The sequence below is a fragment of the Mustela putorius genome, unplaced genomic scaffold (assembly GCF_011764305.1).
Source record: "Mustela putorius furo isolate JIRA1106 unplaced genomic scaffold, ASM1176430v1.1 tig00000460_pilon_pilon_pilon, whole genome shotgun sequence".
NCBI lineage: Eukaryota > Metazoa > Chordata > Mammalia > Carnivora > Mustelidae > Mustela > Mustela putorius.
This window is the reverse complement of record NW_025421389.1, coordinates 14314687-14327620: the sequence shown is the minus strand read 5'-3', so window position 1 is coordinate 14327620 and position 12934 is coordinate 14314687. Positions and strand designations below refer to the sequence as shown.

General features: G+C 40.3%; 2 protein-coding genes across 7 annotated transcripts; one reads left to right on the top strand and one right to left on the bottom strand.

Moving 5' to 3' along the window:
- The first annotated feature begins 59 nt into the window (after positions 1–59).
- HYLS1 (HYLS1 centriolar and ciliogenesis associated) lies at positions 60–10922 on the top strand. Of its 5 annotated transcripts, XM_013055009.2 has the most exons (4): positions 60–182; positions 2113–2162; positions 7921–8036; positions 9633–10922. In XM_013055009.2, exons 3-4 carry the CDS (start codon positions 8023–8025, stop codon positions 10558–10560), a joined length of 942 nt encoding a protein of 313 aa, XP_012910463.1. In that variant the 5' UTR covers positions 60–182; positions 2113–2162; positions 7921–8022; the 3' UTR covers positions 10561–10922. The 5 variants fall into 5 exon arrangements, with proteins under 5 accessions (XP_012910463.1, XP_004750254.1, XP_004750255.1 ...); XM_004750197.3 differs by lacking the exon at positions 7921–8036; XM_004750196.3 differs by lacking the exon at positions 2113–2162 and having other exon boundaries at positions 80–182.
- PUS3 (pseudouridine synthase 3) lies at positions 4235–12780 on the bottom strand. Of its 2 annotated transcripts, XM_013055008.2 has the most exons (5): positions 12594–12780; positions 6970–7394; positions 6291–6856; positions 5018–5208; positions 4235–4876 (listed from the first exon to the last, which is right to left on the bottom strand). In XM_013055008.2, exons 2-5 carry the CDS (start codon positions 7342–7344, stop codon positions 4566–4568), a joined length of 1443 nt encoding a protein of 480 aa, XP_012910462.1. In that variant the 5' UTR covers positions 7345–7394; positions 12594–12780; the 3' UTR covers positions 4235–4565. The 2 variants fall into 2 exon arrangements, with proteins under 2 accessions (XP_012910462.1, XP_004750251.1); XM_004750194.3 differs by lacking the exon at positions 6970–7394 and having other exon boundaries at positions 12594–12649.
- Positions 12781–12934: the final 154 nt, after the last annotated feature.

The following is a 12934-nucleotide window of genomic DNA, read 5'->3' as shown; positions in this document are numbered from 1 at the left end:
TAGAGGGCGGTGCCGAGTCCTCGGGTTCGCTCTTCTGATTTAAACCGCGGCTGCGGGGCGGTTAACTGAGGTCTCGGCGCGTGAGCAGGCTGTGCGCCTGCGCGAGCTACGGGACACTAACGGAAGCCTGCGGAGCTTGGCTAGCCCGGACTCGGTGCGGCGAACGGACCTTGACGGAGCAGGTAAGCCGACAGGCGCTGGAATAGGGGGCGCACGGGCCCGGGAGGGCTGGTTGCCCGCTGCTGTGGAGAGGTCGGGTTTTGAAAAGCGCTGACCATTCAGTTTACCCCCGGCGGGGCTGGGAAACGCCTGAGATTCCTGCTGAACCCAGGTTTACTGCTCCCCAAGGCAGGTGTAAGCTCTGTCGTGCCCTTGGCACGTCTGAGCCCCTCGAGGTCACCGTGGGCGCCCACTGCCTGCCTGGTGGCTGCAGCGGTTGCCTGTCGGTGGCCCAGAGGGCGGCGGGGGGCGGTGCCGCCGAGGGAGCCAGGTTCCCCGGAGGCCGCGAGCATCCGAGGCGACAACCACGCCCGGGGCCAGGTGGGTACACGATCGTCTTTGTTGTCTTGCGGGAACCAGAGTCTTTCCAACCCCTGGTTACGTCCTTTGTGAACTTCTGGGTGTCACGGTGCGTGCACCTCTCTCCCTAATGAGTTAGGATAGTGTGGAGAATCGAAGAACCCTATAGTCCTACCCCAGATGAAAATACACCTTTTTTCGGATTATAAAGTTATACAGCCCCATTGTTTTTAGAAATAAATTCAAGAAGTACGAACGTACTTAAAAAAAAATAACAACTAGCTAATCTGCAAAATATAAGCTGCTCTATCTTCTATGTGAAAGTTTCTCCCTAAGTAAAGGGAAAGGCTTACCAGGTCTTTGTATTAAAAAGTAGAATTTACAGTTACCTGTGGGCTTTACTACAGTTTATACTGATTTACAAATATCCATCTTCATACATTCAAGAAAAGGAGAGTGTATAATTTAAATGCAAAGAAAACAGGTTAATCACTGAATATATAGTACATATGCCATTAAAAAAGAAGACAAAACAAAATAAAATAAAAAACGCTCTCAGGGCTTCCGTGTTGGAGATCTTCATAGCCCGGGCAGAGTCATTTCGGTCCCTGCTTTATTTAGCTATTCTGTAGGTAGTTTTGTATTGCATGAACATTGAAATAAATTGTGTAATACCTCTCACAGAGTACCATTTTATTTATATATGTATCTTACATATAAAACATGTTATATATCTTACATATAAAACATATTGCATGTTATATATTCATATATAATGTGTACAATCTCATTTAAACCTCACCACCTATTGGAATAATTCCATTTTTCCAGTGAAGAAAGGAAGATTTAAGGACTATTTCTATCAGTTATTAGTCCCTATCTTGAGTCAGAAGCTGAAATTCCCAAATATTACTTCAGATAACTTAGGTACTTTTGCAAAGTTACATTTTGGGATTCATCATTGCTTCATCTATGATGATTGTCCAAAGTTTATGGTAACTACCAAAAAATATCACTAAATTCTTATTATACTAGATTTTACTTAATATATTATTAAGACCTTGATCCTCTAACTCCCTTGCCTCTATACAATCTCCCAAGCATGGCTTTTAGTGTTTTTTGTCCCATGTATCATTTCTGTAGAGTTGATTTTTTGTGTTTTTTGTTTTGTTTTGTTTTTAGATTATATTTATTCATTTGACAGAGAAAGAGAGCACAAGCAAGGGGAGTGGCAGGCTTCCTGCCAAGCTGGGAGCCCAACTCAGGGCTTGATTCCAGGACCCCAGATCATGACCAGTTGCCCAAATGACTGAGCCACCCAGGTACCCCTAGAGTTGATGGTTTTTGGGTTTTTTTTCCTTTTTAAGATTTTATTTATTTATTTGACAGAGATCACAAGTAGGCAGAGAGGCAGGCAGAGAGAGAGGAGGAAGCAGGCTCCCCGCAGAGCAGAGAGCTCCATGAGGGGCTTGATCCCAGGACCCAGGTATCATGACTTGAGCCGAAGGTAGAGGCTTTAATCCATTGAGCCACCCAGGCGCCCTGAGTTGCTGTTTTTTTAAATAGTGATTTCATAAACCGTTTTCTTTCCAGGTTTTTCTTTAACTTGAAAACTAATGGCAGTGGAGGTACACTGAAATAAGGTAGGAAATTGAAAAACGAAATGTTTTCGTTTGTCCTTACATCAGAATTAAAGGAGAAAGCAATACTTTAAGAACATTCAGGGCATTATGAAATGTTGGTAAATCAGGTTCCAAAAACCAATGACCTGATTCAAAATCTAGATGACCTGGAAAAACTGGCTAGTAAGAATAAAGCTTAGTTATTTTGTACCACTATTTTCCCATCTCTAAAATAAGGATCTTTTCCAGTTTCTACTCTCCTAGAATGTAAAAGCTATGATGTGTCGTCTTCAGTATGACAAGGTCACTTGACTTTTCTACTATTTTACATTCTAAACCTGAAAGTTTTTCAGTGAAGTCTTGTGTCTTTGGCCTACCCACTACTAAGCTTCTGTGGCACTTCCACAGCATCAGTTAACTATGTTCATGTTAATATTCTTTGTAATTGTCCCATATGTTGTCTTAACTAGCAGCTTGAGGGTATAAACCATATTTGTATCCCTAGAGTTTTGAACCTAAGTAGGAACAGTTTGTTGATTGGTAAGACTTTGAATCTCGAATATACAATATATATATATATACACAATATAATTCATAAATGTACAGAAGTGTTACACTTTACAGTGATGAAGATTGAGGCAAAAGGTATATGAGTTCATTTGATTTGATGTTTATTATTTTAATGGCTAGAAGTTCTAATGTATCATTTTAAAAGAACTTTGAACTCGAGTAAATACTGGTGTTAATATTCTGAGGGTTACTTAACCAGCTTTGAGAACAAAGCCCCTTATTTTCCTGTCCCTTGTGTCTTAGATGTGCTTAAGTCTGAAACCTAGTGTTATCCTGAAAGCCACCCTACTTTTGAACCTCACATTTACTCAACCATAAAACCCAGTTTCTCCTTTCTTAATTTCAAAATTCATCTACTTCTTTCCATCCCCTTACTATAAATCTGGTCTAGGCCATCATCATCTAATTCCTTGATTATTCTAACTGGCTCTCCTACCTGGTACCACTGTCTTGCCCTCTTCTAATCCACACCATAACCAGAGCAGTATTTCTGCATCCCTGCTTGTATTTTTTTCCAGTGGCCTCTCAAGATAAAAATCTAAGCTTTTTTCAGGAAGCCTACAGGACTCTACAAACATGACCCTTGCTCCTTTCCTAAACTATGCTCTTGTCAGTGTCAAGCCATACTCCTGTATTTACAGTTACTTGTAGGTAAAATGTTGCTCTCTCTCATGCTTTATACAAACTGCATCTTCTGCCTTGGACACACTTAAAGTTTTACTTCTTTATCCCAACTTTAACTGGCTCTCCCTTGTTCTGCAAGATTTAGCTTGGAAATCTCTTTTTAAGAGTTTTCCTTAAACCAGTGTGCCAGGGGGTGGTAAACTCTATGGCCTATTTTTATATGGCCCATGAACTAAGCTAAGAATATTTTTTTACATATGTACAAGGTTTTAAAGAAGAAAAAGATGGGGGCACCTGGGTGGCTCAGTCAGTTAAGCATCTGGTTTCTGCCCAGGTCCTGATCCAGGGTCCAAGGATTGAGTCCCACATAAAGCTCCCTCTCCCCGTTCCTGCTGTTTGTGCTCTCTCAAATAAATAAAAATCTATTAAAAAAAAAAAAGACTCTAACCAGGACTGTTTGTGGCTCACAGCACTAGACTGATAAGCCTTGTAAGCTTTATTCACTTAGGTCACTTTCATGTCATAGTGTGACTTTTGTAAACAAATGTACCAAATATTTAACTAAATTTCTTACTTTTAATTTCTCTCTTAAAAAATAAGACACTCAGGGGCGCCTGGGTGGTTCAGCAGGTTAAAGCCTCTGCCTTTGGCTCAGGTCATCATCTCAGGGTCATGGGATTGAGCCCTGCATCAGGCTGTCTGCTCAGCAGGGAGCCTGCTTCCCTCTCTCTCTCTCTCTCTCTCTCTGCCTGCCTCTCTGCCTACTTGTGATCTCTGTCTGTCAAATAAATAAATAAAATCTTAAAAAAAAAAAAAAAGACACTCAGGCAAAGCTCTTTTTGAGAATTCAGATAAGTAGTGAATATCTCATTGTTTTTTTAAAAAGACAGCATAACAAATTAGACACTTACAGAATCAGGCTTTAATAAACTTGAACACAAGGCACAGGTTCCCATGTGTATGTAAACTCTCCATTTCACAATTGCTCTTTGCATCTTCTGTCTCTTAATCCTTTTGGGGAGGAATGAGAATGTTTGAACTCTTATTCAGGCTAAAACATCTTTTATGGGGCTTAATAGTCTTTGGGTTTGCAGGGGGATGTTTTTTTTTCTGTTTCGTTTTTTCAAAGAACTAATCATCTGAATTTTAGGACTTCAGCACATGCTTTGTTGTATTTCTTTTCTGTTCACCTACCACTAGCTAGTTCTTGCCTCCTAGATCCTGTTAGAGTTAACTGATGCTTTTAATTTCTGTATCAACACAGACTCTCTTTGTTGGTTTCTCCAAAAGAGTATTTTCTTCTTCCATTGTATCATCACAGTCCCTTTTGGCTTTTGTTTCTTCCTCGTGGAATAAAGGTGGGTGCTCGATGCGTCCCCTACGTACAAAATGCTGGATCCGGGATTCTAATCCTTGGCATTTAGGACGATCCATTAGGGGTTTATATGTGCGCATTTTCACTCCTTCTACAAAGGCACTGGTCTGCTTTATGACAGAGGGCTTAACATTTCTCCATTCTATCACTCCATCCATCTTTGGTCCTATAATATATACAATCAGATATTACATGGATGCATACCACAATAGAATCACCTCCAAATGTTATATAACCTTCCTCCCCCCATAGCCCATATAACTTTAGTTTTAGTAAGTAATTGTATCCTAGGATTTTCCTGTCATACCTGTCCCACAGGGTACTGCAATGGAGTCCAGTCCTTGTAGCATGCTATACAACATGTGCGTTTTAACAGCATGATTAGCCCATAGTTGTTGTAGATGGGTAACATTGAACTCCTGAACCTCCCGGTCATAAATCCACTTGATATTTTCAAACTTACAATCATACAAGACTAGAGGAAATTCTACGGCCATACTAGAGAAGAAAAGAGGTAAGAAACAAGGGTGTAAAAATACACAGCAGCCATCTAACAGCCTTGTATTTTAAGAACAAGGTTGGGGGAGTAGGTAATTGGGTTAAAAGGAGAGGGGGAAACTTCATCAGTATCAAGTAAAAGATAAATAAAAACGATCCCTCACCTTGAACAACTTTATAATTAAGAGAAAAAAATAGCAAACCATAGATCAACTAGTTAGGCTTGATCTATATTAGGGTAAATTTCAGTGGTAACAGGTCACCTACAAGTGAGCTGACTCGTCTCAACCCTAATGCTATGAAATTATTTTTTATATTTTTCCAAACTTGTTAATTTTCTATGATATGAAGGAAAAAGTAGATTTCACTGCTTAGGAATGAACTGTTGGTTGATATGACTTCAGCCTGCTCTTAAAAGAAAAGTCTGACTATTCTTTCCATCTTTCCTACCATTTTCAACACTGAAAATTAGGAAAAATTCAAAAGTACAATAATGTAGAGCAAGGAAGATTTAATATGAATAGTTGGAATCCTTACCTTCAGACTTCACCAGAATCTAAAAATAATACCTCTCAGCATAAATTCAGGGGAAAAAAAATTAAAAATGAATGTTACTTTATTTAAGGGGCCTGGTACCAACACCCATTTCCTACTAAGGGTACAGAACGAGAGAAGATAAAGATAGCCCTCCTGCATGTTTATAACATTCTACAAGATAGATTAAATTCTTCATGAAGGGGCACCTGGGTGGCTCAATGGGTTAAGCCACTGCCTTCCGCTCAGGTCATGATCTCAGCGTCCTGGGATCGAGTCCCGCATCGGGCTCTCTGCTCAGCAGGGAGCCTGCTTCCCTCTCTCTCTCTCTCTGCCTGCCTCTCTGTCTACTTGTGATCTCTCTCTGTCAAATAAATAAAATCTTAAAAAAAAAAAATTCTTCATGAAGACAAAATAAGTGACCTAGTTAATCAGACAGTTGTTGGGAGAGGAAGATATGTTAACCTTTAGTTATATAAAATGTTTAATATATTTTTAAAAATTCTAAAGGCAACAGTTTTGGGTTTTTTGTTTTGTTTTTAACTTACCTGTACTGCGGTTTCTGGGGGTTTTTCTCTACATTCAGGAGCTCATCAATAATCTCTGGCTTCTCCATTCCTTGGCCAATCAGAAAAAGGATAGCCATCATACAGCGGACTTGATGATAAAGGAATGCCTGGCCAATCACTTCAAACTGACATAACTGGAAAGGTTCTTGCCATGTCTCCTCATCCAGGGTCTGGCCCACTAGCTGTACTTGAGCAGACAAAATAGTCCTCTGAAAATTTATAACTCCATTGGCTACATCCATTTTACATAAGTTCCTAAAATCATGTGTGCCAACGTACTTCTGAGCTGCATGGTTCATGGTTAAAATGTCTAAATCAGCACGAGGGAAAAAATAGCGGTAAGTCCGCTCCAGACAGCTGAACCTAGCACTGAAGCTAGGTTCCACAGGGGCCCAGGCCAGCACACGGATGTCTGGAGGGAGTACCCGATTGAGAATGTGGGTATAGCGAATCTCTTTAGCAGCATCGTAGACGTCATCTTTTACATTACAATCCTCTGAAGCCCTGCCCTTCAGAAAGTGAGAACGAAGGTCGAGAGAAATCACCTGTGGAATTAAAGAAAGATGTTTGTTTTGGAGACACAATCTGAATTCTTAATATGTAACACCTAGAATATGTTGGTGTTGCTGGCTTTCAGAAAGAACACAGTGGCCCTTACCTGTCCGAAGGCACTAACTCCTTTGTCTGTTCGCCCGCACCGGTGATAGTTGGACGTCTGTCTGCTTTCTACTAGTCGAGTCTTTGTTAGAGCCTCAAACAGTTTCTCTTCAATTGTATTGTTTGTGTTCTCCTGACTGGCAAAACCCTGGTATCCCCAGCCCAGATAGGCTATCTTTAGGGCTACATGTCTTCGACCATGAGCACTGAAATCAAATGCACGCTTAGCTTTTCCAGCTGCTAAAGAATTTTCTCTCACATTTGAATCTTTGTTGTTAGCCTGTTCTTTTTTAAGCCTTTGTACCTCCTGCTCCAGTTCTTGCACTCTTTTTAGGAGTTTCTCAGTCTGGGTTCTATCTATGTCATTTTCAGCCATGATAAGACAACCAACCCCAGGAATAAAGGAATCATACAGGTCCACTCTGCCTGAAAAGAGAAGTAAAAGGACACAACAGTTTCAATGTGAATTACTTTGGTGATGTCAGTATAATTCCATTATGTGCAAATAGTACCTAAGATTTAATTTAATGCCTAAAGGATATATTTTGCTTCTGTCCAGGGAGATAAGAATTGGCTTAATTATTGTGGGTTGATCATCCACATTCTTCTTTTCCATCCTGTCTGGCCAGTTCACAGGCAAAAAGGAAGGGGGGGGGGGGTTTAAGAAATAGTGAGCTGGCGTTAAAGTTTAGTCAGAATTTAGGGAAAATGTCTGTAGATCCCATTTCTCTCTCTCCTTCATTAGCTGAGATGATTTAAGGACTGATGTTACTGATATTTCTTCCTTAAAACATTTCCTTCTTATTTTTCATTATACTTGTCCAATCTTTCTAATCATAAAACTGTTTATAAAGAATATATGTCTACTCTTTTTCTACTAACTTTCCAATATTTCAGATAAAATTAGTAGCTTGTATGTTCTAACATCTAATACTCAGTTCTGTCTTTAAAGGTGCTACAGTAGACTAGCCTGATTGATGAAACTTATCAATGATTGTACTTCATATTAGAAATAAAGCCTGAAGTCAAGACTTCCCCACTCTAAGCAATTTTGATGGCAGAAAAAAGGTAATAAACATCACTAGGCTTTTTTTTTTTTTTAAGTCAAACTGAATTTATATTTTGTAACTCTAGCAGTTAGTAGAGTCAGGAAAATGTAATTAAGATGTTGAAATTTCTGCTGTATTTCAAAAATATGGGGACGAATATACTATATCCTTAAATCTAGGACAGTGCTAGACAATCTATAACTAACAGTCACTTTGGACTGTCTCCAAATCCCTGCTAAGGCCATGTTATCTAATTCTTGGCAGCTCATTTAATTTTTGGCCTTGAAGAGTTTCTTGTATCTATGATGATTAAAAGTTTAAATACAAAAAAAAAAAAAAGGAACTATAAAAGTACTAGAAGAAGAAAACCTTTTTTATAGTTTTGTAATGGGAAGAGCATTTCTTTTTTTTTTTTTTTTTTAAAGATTTTATTTATTTATTTGACAGAGAGAGATCACAAGTAGACAGAGAGGCAGACAGAGAGAGGGAGAGAGAGAGAGGCAAGCAGGCTCCCTGCTGAGCAGAGAGCCCGATGCGGGACTCGATCCCAGGACGCTGAGATCATGACCTGAGCTGAAGGCAGTGGCTTAACCCACTGAGCCACCCAGGCGCCCCGGGGAAGAGCATTTCTAAGTAAGATCCTGCAGAAGCACAGAAACTGCAGAAAACCAAAAAAATACGACTACCTAAAACACACACACACACACACACACACACACAAAACTTGAAAGCTGGACAAGCAAAAAATAAAATCAGAAGGTAAACAAACTAGGAAGAAAAGTAATTACAGCAAAGGGCTAATTTGCTTAGTACAGAAGTATTTCTATGCATATCACTGCTTTTCTGATGGTTTTGGATTAAGTCACTCATAGTTAAAAGCAACCAAACTGCCTGAGTTAGACTTCCTACTCCACCACTTACTAGCTGTGTAACCTTGGGCTAGTTATTTAGCCTTTCTGTGCTCCATGTTACACATCTGTTGAAAGTAGATAATAAGAGTACCAGTTCCTCACAGGTGAGGGATTACATGAATTAATTAAGCACACAGAAGAATGCTGGATATATAATGTGCCCCTCTAAGTGTATGTCTGTTAAGGATTATGCCCCATGTCATGTAAGTCACAAGTTTTTTGTTTGTTTTTTTAAGATTTTATTGAGAGAAAGAAAGTGGGAGCAGGTACAGAGATAGAGAATCTCAATCTGACCCTGGGCAGATGAAGGCCCTGATCTCATGAGCCAAAACCAAGAGTCAGACGCTTAACTAGCTGGGCCACCCAGGTGCCCCAAGTCACAAGCTTTTTTAATGGCAGAACTCACGTGTCCTGTCCTAGGAGCTACTAAAGGTAGCAGGAACCACCAGGCATTAGAAGGTGGGAACAAATAAGAAGAAAGTGGAAATGAAAGCAGATGATGGATTCTCTGCAGCTGAGTTAATCTTCCTCAAAACTATTACCATTTTACCCTGTACGATAATCTACATTTTATAACTCTTAGATTTATGATTGCCTTAGCCATTCTTTCTCCATCTGATTACAATAAAATAGTACACAAAAAGGGAATGAACAGTTTAAGAACTGGGAATTACAGAAATCTGGTCGGTATTTTTTTCTTGCAGAAGGTCCTATAGTGAAGGGGAGCCAATGGAGGAACTCATGGGACTCGATGGACGAAAATGGGCCAATATGGATCCAGAAGAACGAATGTTGGCAGCTGCTACAGCTTTTACCCATATCTGTGCAGGGCAGGGTGAGGGAGATATCAGGAGAGATGGCCAGCCTATCCAGTATGATCCCTACAGTAAAGCTTCAGTAACCCCAGGAAAGCGACCTGCTTTTCCTATGCACCTGCAGTACCCACGCATAGAAAGTAATGCCACTTCAGAAACAGCCTCCGAGGCCTCCCAAAGACTCCGAAAGCCAGTGATGAAGAGAAAGGTGTTGCGAAAGAAACCAGATGGGGAAGTATTAGTGACTGATGAGTCGATTATCAGTGAATCAGAGTCTGGTACAGAGAGTGATATGGATCTCTGGGACTTAAGACAAAGGCTGATGAGTCTACAGTGCCATGAAGAGAGGGAATCCCCAGCTGACATTTCACAAAAACTTAATCTACCACATGAGTACCAAGGAATTTCTCAAGATCAGCTCATTTGCTATCTACGAAGAGAAGAAATGGGCCCTCCGGCTTACGAACAAGACCTGATTGTTGCCAGCCGACCCAAGTCCTTTATCCTCCCAAGGCTGGACCAGCTGAACAGAAACCGAGGCAAGATAGACCGGGTAGCCCGATATTTTGAGTACAAACGAGACTGGGACTCAATGAGGTTACCTGGTGAGGATCATAGAAAGGAGTTACGCTGGGGTGTCAGAGAGCAGATGCTTTCTCGAGCAGAACCCCAGTCCAAACCTCAGCACATCTATGTTCCAAACAATTACTTGGTGCCAACTGAGAAGAAAAGATCTGCCCTTCGTTGGGGTGTTCGTTGTGACCTTGCAAATGGTGTCATGCCCAGGAAGCTTCCCTTCCCGCTTTTTCCTTCTTAAAAAATTTTTTTAACCTCTTTTTATGGGATTGTTTGGGGATAACCCCTTTCTTTATCTCTGTCCTTCTATTTAAATAGAAACAACTAACTTGAAAGCCCATGGAACATTATAGAGTAAGGACCTCACCCATCACTGGTCTTTCCTAGGTCTTTATCACATTGGTATCAAATACCATTTCAATTCCAAATTACACTCAAATCCATTAATTGTAAGAGAAAGCCACAGATCTACTCTTCCCTTTGTCAAGATAGCACTGTTCCTGTTCTATACTGTTTTTAATCTTTGGCCAATGTGAGCTGCTGTTTTTAAAGTTGCTGGGCATTAAGCTTATTCATTAAAGAATTGGGATTTTGTGAACTTGATCTTAGTTTTACTTATTAATACTTCCCAAAGTAAGATAATCTCAAAACTGGTCATGACTAACATCTGAACTAGATGTAGACACAAATACTGAAATGAACATGGCATATTTGGGTATGGACCAAAACACTAATTCTGTTTACCTTAAATTGGATCTATTCTTGATGCTTTTTTTTTTTAATTTTTTTTATTTGACAGAGAGAAATCACAGTAGATGGAGAGGCAGGCAGAGAGAGAGAGAGCGCGAAGCAGGCTCCCTGCTGAGCAGAGAGCCCGATGCGGGACTCTATCCCAGGACCCTGAGATCATGACCTGAGCCGAAGGCAGCGGCTTAACCCACTGAGCCACCCAGGCGCCCCATATTCTTGATGCTTCTAATCCAGTGAGGAGTATCTAAAATCTGGAGGTTGTGTTTTAGCACTTGAAGCCATTAGAGTGAGAGCAAAAATAGTTAGCTTGTTCAAGGGAAAACAGCTATGTAAATTAGAAATGAGTAATATTTAAGCTATGTAAATTAGAAATGAGTAATATTTAAGCTACATCATTCAGTTCCACTGCAAGGCATTTATTGGGAAAGAAATTGTGACTCAAAGATAGATGTAGAATATGCTCACTGCAAATAAGTAAAAGCCGCAAACTCTCCAACAATAGAGAAATGATAAGATAGAATATTAGCCATTGAAAATAAGGGGAAGCTAATAAAAAAGTGCAAGTTAAATAAAAAAGGCTGTAAACTATACGGTCGCAGACGTGCACATACAAAGCACAAGAAAAAATCAAAATGTAGTGGGATTAAAAGTAGTTTTTATACTTTTAAAAACTTAAAAGCCACATTGCATTTTTATATGCAAATTACACCTAAGACCTACCTCCTTTATATTATCTCAAAGCCTAGTAAGTACCAACACAAAAAGTTTCCAGAGATCACCTAGTTTAACCATTATTTAACCAAATTAGTCCAAAGGACTTAAGCAGGTGGTTAAGATCTGTGGCAAGAAGAGGACCTGAGCCTACAGAGCTTCCTCCAACAAACCACACCCCCACCGCATACCCTAAGCCGATCTAACGCTTGCAAAGGGGCTGCGGAATTACAAGGAGGGAACTGGTGCGTGCGCTGAGCATCGACTGTAAACATCAGCTATCACTGGAGTTTCAATACATTTTTTTGAAAAAAGATTTAAATCTCAAAATATTAGTAACGGAGTAAGAACGCATTTTCAACGATAAACCTTATTTTTAAACCAAAGAGGGAAGGAGGAGCAATAGCCAAAAGACCAGGAGACACGCACTTATGACCAGTAACAGTGAAAAAACAATCGCGTGGAAAGCAATCTCCCAATTTGAAAAAACTGGCCACGCCTCCCTCCCCACATACTACTGGAATCCCGACCTCTACTAGTATTTAGTTTTATGAACAAACAAGAGACAGCTGAGACTTCAAGTCCAAGGGCCCTCTAAGAGTCGAACTAAGTTCCTACTGTTGTGAGTTTCTGCCAGTTTCAAAAAGCACCAGATACAAAAACAGGGTCCTAAGCAAGATCCCACTTCCTCCTATCAGTGCTTTGAAGATCAAGGTATGGGAAAGGGAAAAAAAGGTCCAGCTTTTTGTCCGTTTATCCGTTCCTCTTTGTATAACCCAAAAAAATAATTCATCCCCAAATCCCCTTACTTACCTTCCGGTTGTCGACCACGCAGCTTTTAGCGAGACCGGAAGCTGTCTCTTAGCGTCTTCAGCGCGCGCTCCCAGGGTCTCATGGGAAATGTAGTCCACCCTGTGGGAAATGTAGTTCCAAGAGAGGGAGGTGCAGGCTTGACGCTGAAATCTGCCTAATATTTTCTAGTTTGGCCACTCCTTCTCCACCTCCAACAAAATAGAATCTGGGGTCTATGGTAATACAAGAATAAAAGGATAAATTCCAGTGCGAAATAACGGAAAAGCAGTTTTTCAAATGTCTGCGATCCTTATATGAAAATTAACATTAAAGAACCCGGCCCGATTTTATACCTTCTTAAC

Bases quoted from the DNA above. Each gene is read 5' to 3' on its own strand.
- PUS3 (XM_013055008.2), bottom strand. From the start codon at position 7,344: ATGGCTGAAAATGACATAGATAGAACCCAGACTGAGAAACTCCTAAAA. The intron at 5,209-6,290 runs GTAAGTTAAAAA...TTTCTTCTCTAG, and splicing joins CCCCAGAAACCGCAGTACAG to TATGGCCGTAGAATTTCCTC. The intron at 4,877-5,017 runs GTATGACAGGAA...TATATATTATAG, and splicing joins TGCAGTACCCTGTGGGACAG to GACCAAAGATGGATGGAGTG.